Consider the following 24,128-nt stretch of genomic DNA (forward strand, 5'->3'; position numbering starts at 1 on the left):
TGTTGTACCTACATATATTCTGTGCTTTCTTGAAATATAAGGTGCATGTTTTTAAGTCCACTAACCTGTTTATCATTCCTCACATTGCACATATCAGTCGTGTGAGCAGGCTTTGCTTTTGTTGCCGCTTCCTTGACAGTAATCCGTTTGGAATAGGAAAACCGAAGAGTTTGTCAGAAGTGCTGGCATGTTTAATGTTTTTCTTGCAAAAAGAGGAAATTTTAAGTAGCCACTATAAAACTGCCTGTTAGAATAATAAAGGCACGAAAATGAACACAAGCATGTTCATTAGCATGTTCAGGATCTTTCTTGGCACTCATATATATACAGTCTAATTTTCATCCTTCTCTTACATAATTTTTACCTACCAGACTCTTAATAAAGCCGTGTTTATAATTCTGTTAGAGAATAGTCATATCAGGTTTCAAATTTGTGATGCATTTTTAACTTTTATTCTCAAAACATTAGAAATATGGCATAAATTAATAGATATATATAGGCAGTGTTAGCTTGCATCTTGACTTAACATATCCTTTGAGATAATTTTAGAGCTGATATATCAGCCCGCAGTTTCTTCTCTCTGTAGTTTAGATAACAAAAGAAATAAAATCAGCATTTCTTGTTTTGGATTTACTGTTCACTGTTATGGGTTATAATGATGTAAGCCATTGACTGATTTCTGGGTTTAGATGGCTGTAATTAATTTAAGTCAGGTGTTTTGTTTTTCTTTTAAATGGAAGAAGATTTACTTTTTTAAAATAGGTCAAGTCATTTGGCCCTCAGTTATTAACTATGGTAGTTTGTCAAATGAGTTCTGTTAGGTGAGAATCTGAAATCCCTGTCACTGATTTCTGTTCTATTTATATGTGAGGTTTGTGTGAAAATGTGCGACCCCTCCAAAGGAACAGCTGGCCAGAGAACCATTGCTGTCCTTTTGCCCTGCCTCCTTGACAAAGGAATGATGAGCACTGTGACTGAAGTTCGAGCCCTCAGGTTTGTTCTTTTTTATGAAACAAGTATGTTTAATTTACATGCCTGGGGTATATAGTACATTGAGATGACAGAAGATACAGCTAGAATTGTCTCATATTAAATTTATGAGTGACTTGTATATCTTCTTAGATAAATTAATCAAGCAACAAGCATTTATTAAGTGCCTACTATGTACCATGCTCTGTTCTAGATGCTGGAGAAAAAACTATGAAGAATTAAACAGTCCCTGCTCTCAAGGAGGGTTAGGTACTATTAAAACATTGAATAATGAGTTTGGGACAGTTTTTAAAATGTGAGCCAGGAGAATTTAAGAAAAGGCATAGGGCAGAACTGAAATTCATACAAAACCCTGTATCCTTCTACATCAGCACATATATTTTTTATGAATAGGGAAAGGGACTGAATCTCTGATTTTATTGATATATATAGAACATCTATATGAAGAAACTCCCTTTACCAATGCCTTTCAGCACCTTTTTTGCAACTTAGTCTTAGAGAGTTACCTTGTGCACTGAGAGGGTAAGTGACTGGCCCGGGGTCACACATGCAGGATGAGTCAAAGGTGGAACTTCAGTCCAGGTCTTCTTGGCCCTGAGAGCAGCGTTTCCCTACACCACACTCTTATTGGAAAATTTGGCTTCTGCATAAGTTTCCCATTCCCTACCAGTGTGTTGCCTTTGCCTACAAGTAACTCCTCTGGTTATTAAACATCTCTCTTGGAATTATGTATTTTATGGATTGGTGAACTCATTGGCAGATTAACTTGTCTTGAATTTAAACTGTTTGTTTCCCAATGGATTTCCAAAAAACCTCATTTATGTTCATATATTTGTAAGTAATTGAGACTGAAACTGATAAATGAGGGATTCAAGCATCTTATAATGCTTTCTCAGATGCTTTTAAAAAATACTCTTTTGTAAAACTAAATTCTGTGGTTAGAAATACTCTTGATTTGATCATCTGAAACACTTTTGAATGGAAAATCAGGACAAGTTATTTAACACTTTACTGGGAATGCTATAATACAAAGTAAATAAGTAATACTTGGATACTTTATTCATCTTGCCAAGAAGGGGAAAAAATCATCTTGTTCTGTGAATGTTAAAAATAATTGAATTAATTTCAACATATTTGAGAGCTTTGGGGTAGCAGAATACATATTATAGAACCAAGACAGTGTTCTACGTTTGTGTGTTTAATATGGAAAGATTAGGAAATGACATTGTAAGAAGTCGTAAGAGAGGTCCTGTTACAATATAGTCTCAAAAAGAGCAGTTGAATATCCCAGAAAGACCAGAACTGAGGGAAATACTCAGAAGAAAATTGAACTTGCCAAAAGTATTAAACATACTTAAAGAGATGTAATGTGATGAAAAAAATATTGAATCAAAAAAGGAGAAACAAAAGTATCGGGAGACAGACATAGAAACAAATTTAGGACATAATAAAATGCATGACAAATAGATTGAGGAAGTTAAAAGAAGAAATGCAGTAAAAAGTGACAAGAGAAAATAAAGAGACGGGGAATGCCACTAAATCTTAGAAAAAAGGACATGATGTAATTTAGCAATTTAGAAACTAGTTTAAGAAAACCAACAATAGCAAATAAAAATGAATTACTGTTTTGGAGAACAGAATGGCAAAACCCAGTTCAAATGGAAAAATAAAGCCAGATAATAACTAGAAAAGGATTGGAAAGTGATACCCATGAAAATAACAGTTGTGGAAGACAGATGATGAAGGGGGTACTTTGAATAAAGTGCCAAATAAATTAGATTTGCTGGACATAGAAAAAGCACAGAATACACTTTTTTTTTCTCCAAATACACATTGAACAGTCACAAAAAAATTGATCTTGTAGGGTCATTAGGACCTTGAGATTTATTGTTAAAAAGAACTTTAAAGATTATCAAGTCTAACCTCCCCATTTTACAAATGCAGAAACTCAAGTCACAGAGTATAGTAATGCACCTTTCCCAGAGAATGATAGGTACGAAAGGAAATTAAGCTAAGAATTAAACACTGGTTTCCTAAATCCAGATCTGGTGCTCTTTCTACTATGCCACTCTGTATTAAAAAAAAAAAACCATACTGCTTCAAAGACAGTAATGATATCAGTCCAGCATATCAGAATGTATGCAATGCAGACAAACTGCTACTTTAGTCAGAGGCAAATTCATAGCCATGCAGACTTAGATTAGAAGAAAGTAAAAGGAAGAGCTAAAAGGCTTTTGCTGTTAAATAAGTTAGAAAATGAACATAATATACCAAAAACAAGCATGAAGGAAACTATCAAGATAAATCACTAAACTAGATAATACAACAATTTAAATGAGAAATAAAATAAATAAAAACTCGTTTTGAAAACACTAAATTTGCTATTTTTCTGTCCAAAAAGAGAAAACTTAAATGTCAAAATGAGAAACAAGAAATGAGAGATTACAATGAATGCCAAAGAAATTAAGACAGATTTCTTGACAAACTTCCTGATATGCAACTGTGTGAAAGACTCATGGTTTTCTTCTTCATCAGAGAATTCCCTCCCCTGATGCAAATTGACAAGTCCTAGAGAATGCTAGAGGCTAAGTGACGTGCTCAGCTCCACACAGCTATGCCAACAAAAAATGTGAAGAGATGAATATGTGTAAAAATAGAAAATACCCAGTTTGAGAAATCAGGCAATAGATAACTTAGGCAAACCAATCTCAGAAGGGTATATCAAATGCAGGTTATTTATAAGCCTATTATTAAATATGGTGTTTTCAAAAATAAATTTTCAGACCTTCAGAGGACAAATAAATCCCATATTATATAAGCTGTTAGCAGATATAGAAAAAGGAAATAGTCTCCCTAGTATTTTCTTGGAGATAAAATGTTTTTAATTCCCAAATCTAACAGATAAAGCCAAAAAAAATGGGAAAAGTTTGATCAGATGTCTTTAAAAATATGTAAAATATTAAATAGAATTTAACAATACAAAATGCGTTAAAATTAGTACTTTTAATCAAGTATGAACTATACCAGGAATGCAAAAATTGTTTGATATTAAGAGAAAATTAATCTCTTAACAATTTGGGTTCAAGTTTAGCCTCACTCGCTTACTAGCTGTATGGTAATGGGCAAATCCCTTCTCTGATTTGCAGTTTTCTCATCTGTAAAATGAGGACACCTCTTCTGTCTACTTCAGAGACCGATTCTGAGCCATAATCAGGATAATTTGTGAAAAAGTCCTTTTTAAACCTTTAGAGCACTATGTAAATACATGCCTGTTGTATATATTTTTGTTATTCTTACTACTACTCCTGCTCCTGTTACCACTACCACCACTACTGTTATTTGGAGAACAGATAGTGGAATATCAATATAATGGAGTATTATTTCATAAAAGTTAAAATATGAAAAATACAGTGAAATTTGAAAAAATGAAGTGATACAAAATCAAAATAATATACACAAAGAATATGACCATATTGAAAAATATCAAAAATCTTTTCAAAAGGTAGTGGTCAGTAGGAGACACAAAGAATCAAGACACTATTTTCTTTAAATTAATATGAATTGTTTTAAAAGCAGATTCTTAGCTCGTTTTTAACAAGCTGTGTATGATTTTTGAGTGTTATCTTTTGATTATGGCTATTGCATTTATAATTAAAATGATTTCTAAATAAAAGCAACAAATAGAATGTACACAGAAGAAAAAAGATCTGAAAAGAATACAAAATTCTATGGAAAATTACTGCTTTATATTAAAGTCTATTTGTAGTTTTATTGAAATAAATAATTTGGAGCTAACAGTTTTGCATAAAATTATGTAATGAAAATGAGAGTAAAATAAACTGGGAAATGTCCTCACTTTTTTATGGAATTCTGTACTTTTGTTTAAGAGGATTCAGTAATAGACTAAGGCCTTTCTTGATTGTTAGCATTATATAAATAGAATTCTCTCTCTGTTCCAGCATTAACACCCTTGTGAAGATCAGCAAAAGTGCTGGTGCCATGTTGAAACCACATGCCCCCAAACTCATCCCAGCTTTGTTGGAATCCCTAAGTGTACTGGAACCACAGGTTCTTAACTATCTGAGCCTCCGGGCCACAGACCAGGAAAAGGTAAGTTTGAAAGCACAGTTTTATTTTTCAAAGTAACACATAAAGAATTTTGCTTATTACTAGTTCAACTCATCTAGGTGCTGGAAAAAAATTTAAAAATTGGTCATTGAAAGTACTAAAAATGGTTTTTGAGCACATCAGAAAATTAAAGACGAGAGAAAGAAATTACAGTGGGAATAAAAATCATGGATGATCCTTCTTGTCTCTCAGTAAAATGTAACTTTTAACCCATGCCAGTTTTGACAAAATCTACCTAGAGAAATTGTATATTCTTTTTTCAGTTCTATCTGACTCTTCATGACCCTATTTGGGTTTTTCTTGGCAAAGATACTGGCCTAGTTTGCCATTTCCTTCTCCAGCTGATTTTACAGATGAGAAAACTGAGGCAAACAGGGTTTAGTGACTTGCCTAGGATCACACATCCAATAAGTGTCTGAGGTCAGATCTGAACTCAGGAAGGTGAGTCTTCCTGGCTCTAGGCCCCACATTCTATCTACTGCCCCACCCAGCTGCAGGTAGAACAGTATAAAAGGATTAGTAATAATTAAAGGCATAGTTTACATTTATATAGGGCTTTTCTGTTTACAAAGCACACATCTCACGATAACCTTACGTGGTAAGGCTATTGAAATTATGACGAAGTATAGTAAGTACTTTTCTCCAATGATAGAAATATTGATCATTAAAGAAAGTACTATGATACACTAGCTATACCTGGCCCTGGATAGTTGGACAGAATATTATACACATCAGTTTAGATTTTGGAACTGAGGAAGAATTAAATGTCTTAAATAGTTTCTATGTTTTAACTATATAAATATTTATATCTGTCTGTCTATATATATACATATACATATACATATAGTGGCTTAAGTATGAATTCAGGAAACAAAGTGAATATTAATCCCATTACTTTCTCTCAATGGTAAAATAGGTATGGTTCACAGAGGAAGAATCCTGGTAAGGTGTTAAAAAAACTTACTTTCACAGCCTAAAATATTTTCATGTGTTTTGGGCAAATTGCCAGCTTTGTACCATTTTTTAAAATCCTAAATATATATGGAAATAAGATACTAATTGAAGTATAATAATTAGTAGACGTGATAACTCACTTTGGGGATGTGGCTAGAGAAGAGAAAGACAGTAAGACCAAAATAATCATTGTTTTATAAATCTGAAAAAGTAAAAAAGTATTAAATACGAAGCATTGTTTTACAAAGTATCTTCCATTCATTATTTTATTCTTATAGCAACCCATGTAGCATTTTGAGTGGGGAAAAAAACTATTAAAACTCCATAATTCACTATAATTTTTGTCTTTTTCATACTGACAACAGATTGTTTACCAAAGTGTCCATTAAAGTTAGTGTGACTAAACAGATTTAAGAGTCTCTGGACGGTGACCTCCTTAGGACATTTTGTTGAGGTGTTGGGCATGAAATGGATAAACTATATGTGTTTAAATATGGGGGTGTCAGTTTAAAAGTCAAACTGGGTATCACATATGTATCTGGATATGTCGAAAATACTAAAAAGTAAAGCTTTCAAAATTTCACCTTAGAGGAATAATTCTACTATGCAGACTTTTTAATCAGAATGTTGTTGACTTTATTTATATGGAAACTAATCTGTTTTTTCCATTACAAGAATGTAGAAGCTTTTACAATGTTGTAATCTTAATCTCCTAGTGAATAAAAGGTTATTTCTTATGACCTAACACACCAAGCATATTAGGTTTGAGGAGATTTGAAACCATATTGTATAAGGAACAGTCATAGTCAAGGCAACTGAAGATGTTTAACCCAGAGAAAAGAAGACAACACGATAGCTTTTTCAAATATCCTAAAGGCAAAAGTATTAGACTTTATTGGGCCAATCAGAAAGGAGACTTCTGGCCAGTGTGAGGAGGAATTTATAGTTTCATTCATCTGGCAGGGACCCTTCCTGTAGTTTAACATAGTATATCTAATTCTAGGTAAGTTGGTAAACCAAATATTTTCTCTCATTTTACAGATGAAGAAATTGAAGCATTGAGAGTTTGTAGTATGTCCAGGGTTTTGGAACTAGGTTTAGAGCCTACATCTCTTTACACAACTTTCAAAATGAATCATGAATTTTTCTCTTAGGAGGAGCAAAGTAAAATAGAATAAACCTATGTGTCTTTTCTCTAATACATATCATTTAAAAGTATTCTTTAGAACTCACTATTTAACAAAAACTGCCGGGAAAACTGGAAAGTAGTATGGCAGAAACTAGGTAGACCCACATCTTACACCCTATACCAAGATAAAGTCAAAATGGGTACATGATTTAGATATAAATAGGCTGATATTACAAGCAAATTAGGAAAGCAAGGAATAGTTTACCTGTCAGATTTATGGAGAACAGAAGAACTGATTACTAAACAAGAGATAGAGAACATTATGAAATGCAAAATGGATAATTTTGATTACATTAAATTGAAATGTTTTTGCATGAACAAAGCCAGTGCAACCAAGATTAGGAGGGAAGCAGAAAGCAGGGAAACAACTTTTACAACCATTGTCTCTGATAAAGGCCTCATTTCTAAAATATAGAGAGAACTGAATCAAATTTATAAGAATACAAGTCATTCTCCAATTGAGAAATGGTCAAAGGGTATGAACAGGCAGTTTTCAGAGGAAGAAATGAAAGCTATCTATAGTCATGAGAAAAAGTGTTTTAGAGAGGATTCTGGGAAGATGGCAGAATAGATCAGAAAATTCCAAGCTCACAAGATTTTTCCTCACAAAAGGGATAAAATAGCACCTTAGGGTGAACAAAGTGCAGGTAAAAATAAATAAGAATCAGGGCCCAATAAATAAGAATCGGGGTTTTCCTGGGACAATTTGAGAAGATTGGAAGAAAAATCCCAGGACTAGATTTCGTCCCTGTGAAAAGTAAACACGTAGGGTCCGCATTAACAACAAGCAGCAAGCCCTGGGGTTAGTTGGTTTGAGAGGGTGCTTGGCCCTGGTCACCAGAACTTTTATGCCCAGGACAGGGAGGAGACTGGGTCATTAGTGCTGGGGAAGATCAGCTAGGGAAGATTGAGAGAACCTCTGCTGACAAGAAACGCCAGACCCAGCTCTGCTGGGAAGAGCAGCGGGGGCGAGAAGAAACCAGCACCATCTCCCATACTGCAGGACTAGAGGTGATTACAAAAATGAAGCTATTACCACAAAAAATGTATAAGAAAAAGAGAAAGAATCCAACTTTAGAAAGCTGTTAAGGGAATAGAGAAGACCAGGATTCATCTTCAGAGGAGGATATTAAAGTAAAGAAGCCCCCAAAGACTAACGTCAAATGCTTACCTGCCCAAAAAGAATTCAGAAAAGATCCTAAAAAAGACTTTAAAAATCAAATGACAGAGAAGGAGGAAAAACTTTTAAAACAATAACAATAATCCAAGAAAAACAAGAAGATTATGAAAGGAAAGTCAGCCCGTTAGAGAAGGAGATCTGGAATTTTAAGGAAGAAAACGACACCTTGAAAATTATAATTGGGCAAGGTGAAGCCAGAGAAATTATATGAGATCAAGAAATAATTAAACAATGTGAATAACGAAAAAATAGAAGAGAATATGAAACGTCTTAAGAGAAAAAACCAGATGTGGAGAATGGATCAAGAAGAGAAAACATAAAAGCAGTTGGACTAACAAAGTTAGGATCAAAAAGAGAATCTTGATACAGTAATAACAAGAAATAATTAAAGAAAATTGTCCTGGAGCATTAGAACAAGGAGGGGAAAGTAGAAGTAGAAAAAATCCATCGATCACCGATTAAAAGAGGTCCCAGGAGGAAAACTCGCAGGAATATCATAGTCAAATCCTGACAACCCCAGCTCAAGGATCAAATATTAAAAGCAACAAGAATAAAACAATTTAAATGTGATGATGCTACAGTTAGAATTACACAAGACCTAGCAGTGGAGACATTAAAGGACTGCAAATCTTGGAACAATATGTATCAAGAACAAAAGAACCAGAGCTCCAGCTGAAAACATCATACCCAGCAAAATTAAGCATAATCCTGAATGAAAAAACATGGAAATTGGGGCAGCTAGGTGGTGCAGTGAGTAGAGCACCATCCCTGGAGTCAGGAGGAACTGAGTTCAAATCCAGCCTCAGATACTTGACACATGTACTAGCTATGTGACCTTGGGCAAGTCACTTAACCCCAATTGCCCTGCCAAAAAACAAACAAAAAAAACATGGAAATTTAATCAGCTATCAGACTTTTAAGACTTTGTTTTAAAAAAACACCTGAACTTAATGGAAGATTTAATATACAAGAGCCAAGAGAAATATAAGGTACATACCAAAGACTGATTATAAGGGATTCATTAAGGACATACCATTTACTTTTTATATATGTAAAACACATGTCTAAGATTCTTATTAATAATTGGGTAGCTCATAAGAAAGATTGATGTAAACCTGAGTATGATATGAACTTTAAAAGTAAGACCATTTAGGAAAAGCTAAAAAGAGTAATTATTTTATACAAATGACGTGCAAAAGGAAGAATTGATACAGAGGATTTAGATGGGGGAGGAGGGGTGGTGGTTCTGGTAACCTACTTTCATCAGGAATGGGTTTAAGAGGGAACAATACGTATATATTTAGAAGAGTATAAAAGTCTTCTAAATTGAGAAGAAATAAAATGCTAGGGATCTAGGCAGGGGGGAGAGGATAAGGGAGGGAACTTTAGAGGTGAGTGTGGGGGAATAGGTAAAAGGGGGGTATCAAAGGGCATTTAAATACATGGGAATGGGAGGATAGGGGAGGGATCCCTGGAGGAGGGTAGGCAAGTAATAGGTGTGCAGGGTAGCTGGTAGAAGTAAAGGAGGCAGGAGGGATAGGAAATGAGGTATGCACAAGCATAAAAACAAAGCTCAGAATTAGAATTTGTTTGGGAAAGTATACGTCTTTATATGTATGTTTATATCTATAAGTGTATGTATATATTTATAGCTATAGAGAAACATATCCAGACTTAATTGTAACCTTTGGGGGAGGGGGAGGTTTGGGCGAGGGGGGAAAAACAAAGTAAAAAAGTGCACAGCAGAGAACAAAAGAAAACTTACAAGGAAGCATAGAAAAGATGGACAATTCTCAACACAACACGAACTATCATACAGGCTTTCTTGAAATGAAAATTTATTGTTATGTATTTTGAATCGTCTGATCTGCTAGGCACATGGCATGCTTTTTTTTTCCTTCGTATTTAAGTTCCAATATTTAAGTTTATATGTTTTTGTTTCTTTTTTTCTATTCTGTATTTGTGTTCTGAATCTTGAATCTAAAATAAAATGCTCCAAATCGTTACTGAGGAGAGAAATGCTAATCAAAACAACTGTGAGGTACCACATCTCTCCTGTCAGATTGGCTAACATAACAACACAGGAAAATGATCAGTGCTGGAGAAGATGTGGGAACATTGGAACACTAATGTATTGTTGGTGGGGTTGTGAACTGATACAACCATTCTGGAGAGGAATTTGGAACTATGACCAAAGGGCTATAAAACTGGACGTACCTTTTGACCTAGGAATACCACTTCTAGGTCTGTATCACAAAGAGGGAAATGGACCCCATGTACAAAAATATTTATATCAGCTCTTTTTGTTGTGGCCAAGAATTGGAAGTTATAGGGATGCCCATCAATCGGGAATGGTTGAACAAGTTGTGGTATATGGATGTGATGGAATACTACTGTTCCATAAGAAATGATGAGCCAGCAGATCTCAGAAAAACCTGGGAAGACTTACATGATGCTGAGGAAATGAACAGAACCAGGAGAACACTGTACACAGTAACAGTCACATTGTACAGTGACCCACTTGGATAGACTTGGCTCTTCTCAGCAATGCAAGGACCTAAGACAGCTCCAAAAGACTCATGATGGAAAACGCCACCCACATCCAGAGAAGGACTGACTGTGGAGTCTGAGTGCAGATCAAAGCAGACTGTTTGCTCTCTTTTTTGTTATTGTTGTTGTGTCTTCTTTCTCTTCGATTCTAATTCTTCTTTGCAACATGACTAATGTGAAAATATGTTTTAATATGACTGTATATGTATAGCCTATATCAGATTGCATTCCCTTTTGGGGAGGCGAAGGAAGGGGAGAAAATTTAAAACTCAAAATGTTACGGAAGTGAACATTGAAAACTTAAATAAAAGATTTTTTAAGTCTTCTTTAGCCAGGGGTGAAAATGAAGTGCTATTTCCTTTTTTAAGTTTGGGAACTTTTGCCATTTGGTTTCTATGTATGAATGTCTTCTTAGTTTGTGCTTAAAGGAACTCTAGAGAGAAATTTTCTAAGCACTCCAGAGTAATTTCACTCTCTTTTTTCTCGAAGGCTGCAATGGATAGTGCTCGACTCAGTGCTGCCAAATCCTCTCCCATGATGGAAACAATCAACATGGTGAGTATCTAAACGGAAAGGGAACTATTTCAGGTTGTCTGTTGCTCCTTTAGGCAAAAAGAAACAATATATTTCTCAAGTTTCATTTATTAGCTGAAACTACATCATCATAGTAACTCTCCCACAAGGAAGAAACTTTGTCCCTAAGGAAGAAACACAAGAAAGTAAGGAATGAATCTTGAGCAATGATTCTCAGACAACCTCACACAACTCCTTCTAGACACCAAAAATAGTATCTCAGGACTTTATTTTATTCAAAAGAGGTGAATGGTAACGATATTCTTTTACTTTTGCTAACTTCAAAAAGAGGTCTGATTATACTTCCTCACTGATGAACTACCTGTCTAATTGGGGCTAATTGAAAAGGAAAAGGAGGCACAAATAGGGAAAGGTGGGTAGATATGAAGGTAAATATTGGGGGTGAAATACTCATTAGTGTGGTTAGGAAAAGAGGGGGGTAAAACTGATGTTGCTGATTTCATTCCCAGGAAGGAGGTTATGCTTAAGAGCTGTGAGGAACTGAAATTGGTTTCTATAATGACCGTGGTGTGAGAAAGTATTTAAAAGCCTAGACCATTCATCCTTATTTGTGGTTATCCGAGAACACTCTTGAGCTATTGGAAATGGTACCTTTAATTTGGCTTGCTTTTTCAAACATTTATGCACTTTTCATTGGGTCACACAGGGTTGGGCAAATGAAGTGATTTAACAGTTGAGTATGAGTGTCTCCTTGTGTGCAGAGCCCTGTCCGCAGTAAGGGGAGGAAAACAAAAGAGATAGAAGACACGGTCATGGCCTTTAAGGAGTTTATAACCTAGTACAAAGTGCATTTTTTTAAATAAAAGTACATGCAAGTGTTAAAAAAATTTAGAATATATATTCTTTAGGGACTTTGAGTAGAAGAATGCTTGTATTCCTTGGGTGGGGTAATTGGGAAAGGCTTTCTGAAGGTGGTGAGTTTTAAGCCATATCTTGAGGTACGCATTGGATTAGAATTGATTTGGAAGAGGAGTAGAAAGATATGGTAGAGCTACTTTGTTCATGATTAGTTTTTGGTAACATCTCTACTAAGCTGCTGTTTTCCTTTGATTTGTAGGAACACTGACCAAGCCACTAGCAGAGAGAGTACAGTTCATTTACCTTTCTGTAGTTGGTGTTTTGAAATCAGAATGTGTAATATGTGAAAACCCGGACTCTTCCAAATTAATATAACCAGTATGGTCATGTAATTTGCACAATGTTTTCTTAAATCTCTATTCTTGACTAGACTTTCCTCTAAATCAAGGCTGTCCAAAATGTGGCCGCCTACAAGCATAGAAATTTACATAAATGCTCTAGTAAATGAAGCCGAGCTACCGCAGCGCTCTCACTAAAATGGCAAATCCAAATATGTTGTCTATCGTTTCGGTGCAAACCTGCAGTTGGATAGCCCTGATCTAAAGTTACCTTTGCATTTTTTTCTCTTAGTGCCTGCAATACCTGGATGTGTCTGTCTTGGGCGAGCTAGTCCCTAGATTGTGTGAATTGATCAAAAGTGGAGTAGGTCTTGGTACCAAGGTGAGTGTGTTTTACCTAAGGGGAAAAAAAACTCCAATAAATTTATCAGATTTTCTGAGTGCTAGTTATTGGTGGAAATACAAAGAGGAATAAGACATGGCCTCAGAGTTTTTTTTCTCCGCTTAATCCACAAAAATGTAGCCATCTACTTTGCAATATATATGTATCTATAGTTATCTTTATGCTAATTTGTTCTTAAATGTTCAGTATTGTTACTCGACATTCATTTTTTTTTCTTCAGGGCTGCACTAATAACTCATTTTTAAAAATTCTTATATTGTGCAACTTGGATATTCAGTGGAATTGTTAATGCAGAACACATCAGTGAAATCGTTTTTAGTTGCCATGTATGTACCTTTTGAGTGATCCAATCAGTTTAAGTTGATGATAAGGTTTTAGAGTAGCTAGTTTCTCTTATTGTTAACTTAGTACATCCTCCTCTTTAAATGATTATAGCCAAGACGAGGGATTTGTTTTTGGTTTTTTTTTTTCTTAATGAAGAAAAATGGTCATCAAATTTAGACATTTTCCTCTGTAACCTTGTAGGGAGGATGTGCCAATGTAATTGTGTCGTTAACCACTCAGTGTCCCCAGGACTTAACACCTTATTCTGGTAAGTTTTTAAGAGGTGGCTTTTTTCTTCCTTAATCTTGTGTGCATGTGGTAATGTCTTGTCAGTAACTCTTTTTGAAATGTTAAATTGGATCTGTCAGTGACCGATAGTTGCCCAGGTTTCCTCTTTCTTTCCCCTTCTCATTGGGATTGATCCCTACCTCAGTAACCTTAGGTCTCCATTTTGTGGGTGATGCCTAGTTATTTCTTAAGAGAATTAAAACATGTTGGAATGTATCCCTCCTTGGACAATTATTCACTGCCCATTGATTTATAGAAACATACCAGGACAGCACCAGGAAAAAACTCTCAGTATACTTATCAGTCATGGAGAGAGTAATAGAATTTTAAAATAAAAATATGTAATAAGCGAAAATCCTGGGGTCTTCCAAATGAATATGCATTATATGGTTCTATCATTTGTATGATTGGTGTTTTGTTAAAGCTATGGGTCTGATGTGACTTTTCTGTCCTGTAATTGATTATAAATCAGAATCTTCCTTCCCTAGAGGATTCCTAGATGGGTAAATGGACTTCATTTTATTATCTATTCAGTTTTACTTGTTTCCTAAAGCTTCTTTCCTCATTAGCTTTGCAGACACTTTCTATTATAATTCAGTTTAATTGAATAAGCATTTATTGAACAAGTGAATTTATTAACTAAAAATTATCTACTGTCTCCCAGATACTTTTACCAGCTGCTCTGTCTTATTAAGTAGAAAACAGCTAGCGAATAACCAGGGTCCTTTGTAATGGAGCGATTTCAATTCCTGTATAGTAAATATATGAGTCTTCATGTATTTATTATGGGTTATTAATTGTTTATTAGGGTTTTATACGGAAAAATGTTAGTCATAGTGTGGTACACTTTATTCTATGCTAAATGTCAAAGCAGTTAGCTGAAAGCCTTAAGTTCTCTTCTTCCTTTTGCCCATAGGGAAACTCATGAGTGCATTGCTCAGTGGCTTGACAGACCGGAACAATGTGGTACAAAAGTCTTTTGCGTTTGCCATGGGACACTTAGTTCGAGTAAGTGGTTGGTCTCTCACTTAATTAAGTAAAAAAGAATTAGTTAATCTTTTAAAATTATTTGAATTCTTTCCTTTTCAGACTTCACGAGATAGTAGCACCGAGAAACTGCTACAGAAGCTTAACAGCTGGTACATGGAAAAGGAAGGTACTCTTTAACTTTGACATGAGTAGCTCGATTCAGATTTTTGTTTCTTTTGCCAAATCCTACCTTGTGTATCCCTTTGTCTTTAGAACCGATCTACAAGAGCTCGTGTGCTTTAACCATTCATGCCATTGGGCGCTACAGCCCTGACGTGCTCAAGAGCCATGCCAAGGAAGTATTGCCACTGGCATTCCTGGGCATGCATGAGGCAGCTGGTGAAGACAAGGGGGAGAAGGATGAGGCCACTCTGTGGACCGAAGTGTGGCAGGAAAATGTGCCAGGTCGGTGACCCTATCCCTTCCCTTCCTCCCTTCGCCACTGAAACTAGCCCATTTAGCTCAGTCCTTGTGAGCTTTACATCAGCAGTTGGCTAATTTAGCAAGTGTCTGTGTGCTCATTTGAAGTATTGAACTTTTGTCTCTTTTTTATAAAAAAAATTTGGTCATTACTGTAAGATTGCATACTAGTCTAAAGGGACAGACCACTTTTAAGAGAATCACTTGGCCGAATGCATAATTTATTCCTTCATAATTATATTAATTTTGCTTTCGTTAATTCAGGTTCCTTTGGTGGCATTCGATTGTACATGCAGGAGTTGATTGTTATTACCCAGAAAGCTTTGCAGTCTCCATCTTGGAAAATGAAAGCCCAGGGTGCGGCTGCCATGGCGTCTATTGCCAAACAGACAAGTTCCCTGGTTCCTCCGTATCTGGGGATGATAATAACTGCTTTATTGCAGGGGTTGGCTGGAAGAACATGGGCAGGAAAGGTAAAAGAATCATTCGTGTCAAGTTGATTTTGAATATAGCTAATTCTCGCCAGTAGACACCTAGCATGGTATTTCCAGTAATTCCAGTAAGAATAAATTCTCTATATTTTGTCCTTTATCAATCAGTTATGCACCTGTTGTGTGCTAAGCACTGTGCTAGACATTAGGATACAGATACAAAAGAGGAAGCAGTGCCCCTTGTGAAGAGCTCACTTTGGTGTGTATCTTTCACACTTTGAGTTCTACTCAGCCGAAAATGGGATTGCTTTTCTGTACTAGATTGTGCCTACGTCTGCAGGTGGGCTGAGCTAGTCAGGCTTTTGCTACTTCTCGACTGCATGTAACCTGTTTCATATATGCTGAAAGTTAAAACTTGGAGTAGTACGGTCACTGTGCGCTGTTCATATAGCGCAGTCCGGCTTAGAAACCAAAACAGAGTTCAGCAGGATTTTCCCTAGGAGGTGATGGACACCCACATTAGACTACCGACAGTGCATCACCATGTGCTTGCAGGCCTAGAATCAAGTTAGAATGTTGACTGGTTTTTGTAAATGGGCTGTATAACATCATAGTTGACATAAACAGTCGTTGGAAATAATGAAACCTTAAGAACCCCACAGTGTGATAGAATGTAGAATATTTTGTCTGTGGTAAATGAAACTAAATGATCCTGAGATTGCTAATGGAATCATTATTTGGAGGATGCAAGTGACGTGTGTGGACCTGAAAAATAATGAAGAAATGTTTTCTCTCTTTTTTAAATACCCTAGGAAGAACTGTTAAAAGCCATTGCTTGTGTTGTAGTAGCCTGTAGGTAAGCATTCTTTTAATGGATCTATCATTTGCTGATTCCAACTGAAAGCCAAAACTTCTAATAATCAATGATTTTTTTTTTAATGTATCCTATAGTGCAGAGCTGGATAAGTCAGTGCCTAATCAGCCCAGCATAAATGAGATTGTTCAGGCTGTTCTGAAGGAGTGTCGCAAAGACAACATCAGATACAAAATAGTAGCTGTTAGATGTGTAGCTGATATACTCAATGCCACTAAAGAAGATAGATTCCAGGAGTTATCCGACATTGTTGTTCCAATGATTAAAAAGGTAACGATTGCTAGCGTGAAGCTATGTTTTCACAGTGAAATGTTTTGTTATTTTAGTTACCAAAAAAGGTGGGGGAGATGTTTTCTCTATCCTTTTCTGATGTTTTTTCTTTGTAAGTGGTGTTTATCATGAAAGCACATCTGAAAGAAGCTAGCTTCAGTGGTGCAGAACAGGAATGTGGTACTAGATGTTTCACTGCCAACTGCAGCACTGGCTGTGTATGCCAGTTCATGTAGATCTTTCATGCTTCTGTAGTCATCAGATTTGTCATTTCTTACAGCACAGTAATACTCTGTTTTTTTTTTTGTATTTTTGTACGCTGAGCTTGGTGAAACCAAGACCCTCATTCATTAAGCAGCATACATGACCCTGTTCCAATTAGTAGTCAGAGAACCTTGGCTCAACAATAAGCGGTGTGATTTAATTAGTTTTTATAAAATGCGTGGGAATTTTGATAGTTGAGTATTCTTGTTCACTGTCCCAAACCTCAGACTTCATTTCTGCACTTGGCAGTGAAGGCCATTAGAAGTTCTCAGTGTTAGAGCCATTAAGTACAAGATAGAGCGGTGTTAAGCACAGAAGCGTTCAGTGGTTTGCCACGGTGATGAGTTTAGCACCTAAAGCAAGATCACCGGCTCCTGGTCTCGTGCTATTATCACTAGACCCATACAACAGAAGAGGAAGCTTTTTTAATAAGAATTTTTATTGATAGCTTTTGTTGTTCCCGTCCCAGAAAGCCATCCCCTGTGGTGATATTTTTAAAAGGAAAAATCGACAAAGGATCAGTAAAACCAAACAATATATCAAAAAAAAGTCTGAAATATGTGCAATATTCCATAACCTCGGACTCGTTACCTCTACAGAGAAGTCGAAGGGAGGGATTTCTCTCTGTTCCTTATGATTCCACAGCGTTCATTTTGTGGGGTTTTGTGGGGTTGGTTCTTCCCACTCACATTGTTGTAGTCACATACAGGGGGTTCCTAGAATCTGGACACAGAGGCAAAAAGGCATATTTTCAAGAAATGAAATGAATGAAATTTTCAACATTTTATTTAATTGGAATATTAACATATAACATCTTCGATGTGATTTCCATCATTTGTGATGCAAAGGTTGATGCGCTTTGCAAGATTCCCATGAACTCAATGCAATAACTCCACATTTCTTGTGTGTCCAGACTTTAGGGACACCCTGTACATTGTTTTCTTGCTTCCATGTAATTCATTCTGTATCAGTTCATGTAGATCTTTCCATGCTTCTCCGAAGTCATCATATTGGTCATTTCTTACAGCACAATAATATCCCATTATATTTTTGTATCACAGTATGTTCAGACATTCCCCGGTTGTTGGACATCTGCTTTATTTCCAGTTTTTTGCTACCAGAAAAGTTCTACTGTAAATATTTTGGTCTCTATGGGGACTTTCTTCTAATCAGTAACCTTCTTGAGGTATATATATTCCACTGTGAAATGGAATCTCTGGGTCAAGGACATTTTAATTACTTTACTTGAATAATTTCAAATTGTTTTCCAGAATAGTTGTACTAATTTTCAGTTCCACCAACAATGCACTAGTAGACCTATATTTCCATAACTCCTCCAACATTGACTTCCCACAAAAGATGAAATTTTTTCATCTTTCTTTTTCTTTAATGTGTCCTAGAATTCTCTTGAAAGTGTTGGTGCCCGGACATCAAAAAATGAAGAGGATGATAATGAGAAGGAAAAGGAGCTTCAGATGGAATCTCTGCTATGTGCCTTTGAGAGCATAGGCAAAGCTTGGCCTAGAAATGTGGAGACCCAGTGTAAGCACATCAGTGACTTTAAAGTTTGAGGAAGGAACTTGGTAACAAAGTGTTTCTGGGGACAGCTCTTGACTAAGAGTGAACAATTTCTTTTTCATGTAATCGTTGTTTTCTTGTCTGGTTGATTTTAGAAATGGTCAAAGATAATAATACAATATTTGATTCTGCTGTCCCATGAATATTCTTATCCACCTCTTTGTGACAAGAGTTTAGCCCACTAATGTTATTAACGTATGTCCTTTTTTTCATTGGAATGATGTATGCAGATGAGTCTATAAACCATATATAATCTTCAGCCGCTGCAACATATCCAGAAGAAAAATCTTTCCAGCTTGAAATTCTATTAGCTTCACCACATAATTCTTAGTAGGCATGTGATTTCTACAGTTGGTAATTGATGACTGAGATGATCCTTTTTAGATGCTGATGACTTTTTGGAGACCCTACGAACAATGGCATGTTATCTCCATGGGAGGAGGTGAAGCATTTTGCCATCTAGCCAAATTTGCTGCCAGTTTACATTCTAGAAAAAATGAAAAAAACCCTTCCAGGTTTAGGGAGGGCTGATTGGGGTTCACACGTACTACTTTGGCATGTTTTCCATGGTACCCTATTGCTTTTCTCTTAGTATTTTTAATGCTTTTCAATTCGCTTTGCTTGCCCTTGATCTGGCGTGACCACAACCAGAATTAAGATTTTTTTTCTAAGGCACGGATTTCCTAATTTTTTAGAGGAGGCTTTTTTTTTTCCTCTGTGCCATAATTGTGACACAGTGATCAAAAGAATTACATTTGTTTTCCCAGGAAAAGAATTGTATCTTAAAATAATACGAACTTATGGGTACTGTCTTCACTGCTTGATAATTAGAGATGAATGCTTAAGAACCTTTAAGTCACTAGTGTATAAAATCTAGTTTGAACTGAAACAGGTTTTTTAGGAAGGGAAAGGGTTGATCAAGTTAGTTTAAAAGTTAACATTCATGGTGGGCCATATGGAACAATTAATAAATTTATGTTGAAACTATATGAGAAATAGGCACAATAATACTTGGCTGAATTTTTCTGGAAGATACTGGGAAATTTCCAGGAAATACTCATTTTAGTTTAAGGCCTCAATTTGCACTTTTTCTTAGGTTGCTATCGTCAGGAGTTGTGCAAGCTAATGTGTGAACGACTGAAACTCAGCAAGTGGAAAGTACAACTGGGCGTTCTGAAGTCAATGAATGCCTATTTTCAGGGGTAATTCACTTTATACTTCAAATGTTTCTTATTTTTCTTCTGGCATGATTATGTATAACCAGTAGCATCCTGGCTTTTTGTCATGATATCAGCTAAAAAAGACTTAAAGTCATGGATGCAAATACTACATTTTAGTCAAAAAGATGTATTGGAATTTCTATTGCTTAATAGAACATCTTTATTCTAATTTCTTTAGGTTAATGCTTTTAGAAAAGGAGCATGCAGATTCTGAGGCTTTGACTGAAATACTGCTTGAAACTTGTTCATCAATCACACATTCTTTAGGTAAGCTTGCTCTCAGATTGGTTAATGTCTTGCCTAGTTTTGCTGAACTATTTTTTTTGTTTTGTTTTTTAAATAAGGGGTAGCTCTGGATAAAGGAAGAGGGGAAAATATATTCAAAAGTGAAAGTGATATCAAAACAGAAGCTCACTTAAATTGACCAAATTTAATTTAAGACCAAATTAAATTAAAAATTTTAAAAGAATACATCTATTGGCTAAAGGTTTTAGCCAAAAACAGTTGATTATCTGACTCTTGAATGAAATTTGCAGCAAGCCACTGACATATCTCTTGAGAACATGAATCTCTTGAGTATTGGAGATAGAATAATCCAAAAGGAGAAGAAAGTTGAGTCTTCAAATTCAAGTGAATTAGATTTAAATTCCCAGAAAAATTTTAGGAATGTGCTATTCAAAGGATGCTTCGTATGCCTTCAGCTTACAAACCCAAATCAAAAGATTTAGAGCTAATTGGGACCTTAGTCACATTCCCCTTGACCCCCCTTCATCTTGCAAGTAAGGAATGGAGAGACCCAGGTAAAATTTATTGAAAGTATGGTTTGTGGCGAGAGGACTGGGAGGTAAGGAATCGGGCTTTTCCTCTAAAATTTTTGCATGGTTTAGTCCTCTGTGTATCCCTCAACAGGTCATAACCCCTATATTCTCAACACCTACTGTTCTGATAGAGTGTCTTTCAGTTGTTTTTTAGTCATGTCCTGCTCATTGTGACCCCGTCTGGGGTTTATTTGGCAAAGATACTGGAGTGGTTTGCCATTTCCTTCTCCAATTCATTTTACAGATGGGGAAAGTGAGGCAAACAGAGTGAAGTGACTACCCAAGGTCACATAGCTATTAAGTGTCTAAGGCCAGATTTGAACTCAGGAAGAGTCTTCCCGACTCCAGGCCCAGTGCTCTATCTACTGCGCCACCTAGCTGTCCTGAGTATCTTAGGGGTGTTTTTAATAGGTATATAGTGATGAATGTGGGAAGCAATGTGGCATACTGATAAAAGTATTAGATTTTGAGTTGGAGGACGTGGACTTAAACCCTAGCTCACTATTTATTTGGTTTCTTTTAAGCAAATCACCTCTAACAGTCAGCATTTTTAATTTAGAAAATAAAGGAGTTGGACTAGATGATCTTTAAGGTCCTTTTCCCATCTCAAAATTTTTTAATCGTAGCAGGACCTCTGTCTCCTAAATAGTAGAATTTCTCGTTAGCATTTCTGTCTCCTTACTTGAGTGTTTTGGAAAACGTGAATTTGTATGTTGCAAAGCACTATTCGGTTCATTTTGCTATGGGAGCTTAGAACATTGTTTTGTATTGGAGGAGGCATTCTGTTAGGTGAATACAAAAGATAATAATTTTAAACATCATTTCCTTCTTAGAAAATAAAAGCTACACTTCTATAAGAACAGAAGCTTTGTCTGTGTTAGAGTTGGTACTTCAAAAACTTGAAGGTGAGTATTTCACCTGACGATCGAGAATTTTCCTAACTTTCCTAAATTCTGGTCCAAGCCAGTCTTTGTGTCCTGCTTCTGTAACTATACATCTGGATGGGAAACCTTGTGATTTAGAAAAATGTCCATAAGTAATTTGCGGTGTGTAAGCAAAGATTTGTGTAATGCCAATTTCTAACCTTTAATTATCAGTACAGTTTTGTTATCAAATAACTTTTCCATGTGACTTTTATACTTCTTTGGTTGCAATTCTTTCGAGAAATGTTGTGGTTTGTTTTTTTCAGATAGTGTTTAAAGATTACAGAAGTTACTTTTTCTGTATGATAACTTGATTTCCATTTTTTACAGTATTAGTGACTGTCAGCAGCCTAGAGAACTCAGTGTTTAGGTTAACCAGAGCAGTAGATTGATAGATTAAATAGAAATAAATCTGTGAATCTAATGTAAAGCTTGTTCTTTACAAGTTTTTATCTGTTTAATGCATGTTGAAGTTGGTGTTTTAGAATCTCAGAAGATGATCTAAGCAACTTCTTTTGGTAGTAATAAAAGGAGAACTGCCAAAGTTTTATTCAAGGTCCACCCCCACACACCCTCCCCCACATGCGTGCGCGCGCACACACACACATTATCTATGAAGTGGGATAGCTTCCTTTATATCTCACTTTCATAAGTAAGGTCCTGGGTATCTGTTGCTTGTTTTTCTGTTTTTTGTTACAATATTACTCAGTTTATTTATAGCAACACTTAAAGAAAACTTTGATTTTACAAACCTTAAATAATTATGTAAATGTTAGTTGTTGTTACTGGAGAATTTGCCCAATTCGAACCTAATTTATAGAACCGATTGGTGTTTATATATGGATATAGATTTGATTTTTTTTCCTCTGCATTTAAAAAAGGCAAAAGTCTGTTTTTATACTAATTCTAATTAGTAATTACAATTTAAAGAAGGCTTCTTTAAAATAGTGGATGTTCATAGTTCTAGAACAGCACATGGAATAATTTTGTATAGGAATTTAATGCATAGGAAGTAACGTTGTTATTTTTATGTCTCTCTCACAAAGATATGGTATGTCCTTTTACAGTAGAGTTGTATATATACTAGCGGACTGTGCCCTATTCTTTTCCACTTAAACTTTTCAAACTTTGTGGTTTAAACACCTCACATTCTTTAGTGTGACTAACAGGACTAACACTCCCCTAATGGGCTTATAATATGTCAGTTATGTCTGATAGAACTTGGTCATTGGTCTATCCAGATACATTTACTTAGTTGCTCTTGCCAAAGGGTTGTATTTTTTCAACTCACAACTTTTCCCCCACATTTCTAATTCTTATCTTTTTAATAAACTAGACTCTAATCTTTTTATTTTTTCTCTTTCACATGTTTTGTTTGCAGAGTCTAAACAGTGGGAAAGTCTGACACCTGAATGCAGAGGACTGCTCATCGAGTCGTTAACTACCATGGAGAAGACTGACAGCAGACCTGAGCTGCAGGAGAAAGCATCATCACTGAAGAAAATGCTTGAAAATCTGGAGTAAATTAAGGGAGACGGTTCTCCCTCCCTCCATTAACCAAGTGCCATGTAAAACAAAAATTGAAAGAAAAAATTTGGTGTTCTCAGAAAACCAAGTGGGGATAGTAAAGGTTAATTTGTAGCATGCATCATTCCTTGGCCGAAATAAAAAAAATGCCTTAAATTCTGTTCCCCTTTAGCTTTATTTTACTGTGGTGTTTAAGCAGCTTGGCTGAATGTGGTCATTGTTACCTCAGATTTGAAAAGAAGTAGGTGAAGAGATCTATAGTAAATGCTGTTCGAAGGACTCTTAAATGGACTAAAGTGTATAAGGTTAAAAAATAAAGGATATTCCTTTTAGGCTGAGTTATGCCTTGGTCTGATCAGCCACAGGCAGACACACTGTAACTTGACTAAGAGTAACGTCATTTTGATCTTCCTTGAGAATGAAGGCCAACAACCAGCCAACCAGCCAGTTAAGCATGTAGGTGGATTTGCTTCATAGAAAGTTGTAATTCTCATGCAGCAAAATGAACTGTAATGTTAAAGAGTTACTGGACGGAGAAAAGACTTCACATCATTGGAAAATGGGGAGGAAACCTGGTTTTGTGGTATGTTTTTGGGGGAATGGGAAGTTTCTGGTGGCTTTACATTTTGAGTCACTATTAAAGACTTGTATTAGATGGGAGAATTCATTCTCCATGCTTTCCTTTTCTCATTACCATACCATTTTCTCAGGCATGTGAAGTTGAGTATTTCATTATACATTCTAACTGGGTATTTGGTCAAAAACCAAGCTGCCTCGCTTTGAGAGTTTCCTTAATAGATTTTACATTTCAACAACAGTATAAAAATGTCATCTCTGGTGGAAGACTGAATTCATGTGAATTGATTCAGGAATGAATGGTGGGGAGGGATAGCACTTAATTAGCCAGATGAGAAATGTTTTGTTATTACGTATCAACACTTCTTGGGAGCGTTTGGCCATGGCATTTCACTGGCTGCGACATGTACTCTGTTCCATCCTCATTAGTGAAACAAATCACAATAACTTTTTCTATGAATA

At 35.8% G+C, this 24,128-nt stretch overlaps 2 protein-coding genes across 3 annotated transcripts in view; one reads left to right on the plus strand and one right to left on the minus strand.

Annotated features, from left to right (window-relative positions):
* ECPAS (Ecm29 proteasome adaptor and scaffold) overlaps positions 1–23,750 on the plus strand; it is a 116,291-nt gene extending 92,541 nt beyond the window's left edge. The window contains exons 24-39 of the mRNA XM_036747843.1: positions 872–993; positions 4,950–5,100; positions 11,481–11,546; positions 13,014–13,103; positions 13,650–13,716; positions 14,653–14,744; positions 14,826–14,892; positions 14,979–15,170; positions 15,450–15,658; positions 16,429–16,472; positions 16,568–16,760; positions 18,425–18,566; positions 19,699–19,804; positions 20,001–20,089; positions 21,474–21,545; positions 22,945–23,750. Of these exons, the coding sequence (XP_036603738.1) occupies positions 872–993; positions 4,950–5,100; positions 11,481–11,546; positions 13,014–13,103; positions 13,650–13,716; positions 14,653–14,744; positions 14,826–14,892; positions 14,979–15,170; positions 15,450–15,658; positions 16,429–16,472; positions 16,568–16,760; positions 18,425–18,566; positions 19,699–19,804; positions 20,001–20,089; positions 21,474–21,545; positions 22,945–23,087 (1,845 nt within the window). The 3' untranslated portion in view covers positions 23,088–23,750. The remainder of the gene's footprint in view (positions 1–871; positions 994–4,949; positions 5,101–11,480; positions 11,547–13,013; positions 13,104–13,649; positions 13,717–14,652; positions 14,745–14,825; positions 14,893–14,978; positions 15,171–15,449; positions 15,659–16,428; positions 16,473–16,567; positions 16,761–18,424; positions 18,567–19,698; positions 19,805–20,000; positions 20,090–21,473; positions 21,546–22,944) is intronic.
* LOC118840360 (2'-5'-oligoadenylate synthase-like protein 2) overlaps positions 17,477–24,128 on the minus strand; it is a 50,499-nt gene continuing 43,847 nt past the window's right edge. Inside the window, exon 4 of one of the 2 annotated variants that reach the window (XM_036747848.1) lies at positions 17,477–17,747. In XM_036747848.1, coding sequence (XP_036603743.1) covers positions 17,724–17,747 — 24 coding nt within the window. In that variant the 3' untranslated portion in view covers positions 17,477–17,723. Of the gene's footprint in view, positions 17,748–18,561; positions 19,010–24,128 lie in introns of those variants that run through there. The other variant, XM_036747847.1, reaches the window with a different exon arrangement.

Source organism: Trichosurus vulpecula, chromosome 2 (assembly GCF_011100635.1).
Source record: "Trichosurus vulpecula isolate mTriVul1 chromosome 2, mTriVul1.pri, whole genome shotgun sequence".
NCBI lineage: Eukaryota > Metazoa > Chordata > Mammalia > Diprotodontia > Phalangeridae > Trichosurus > Trichosurus vulpecula.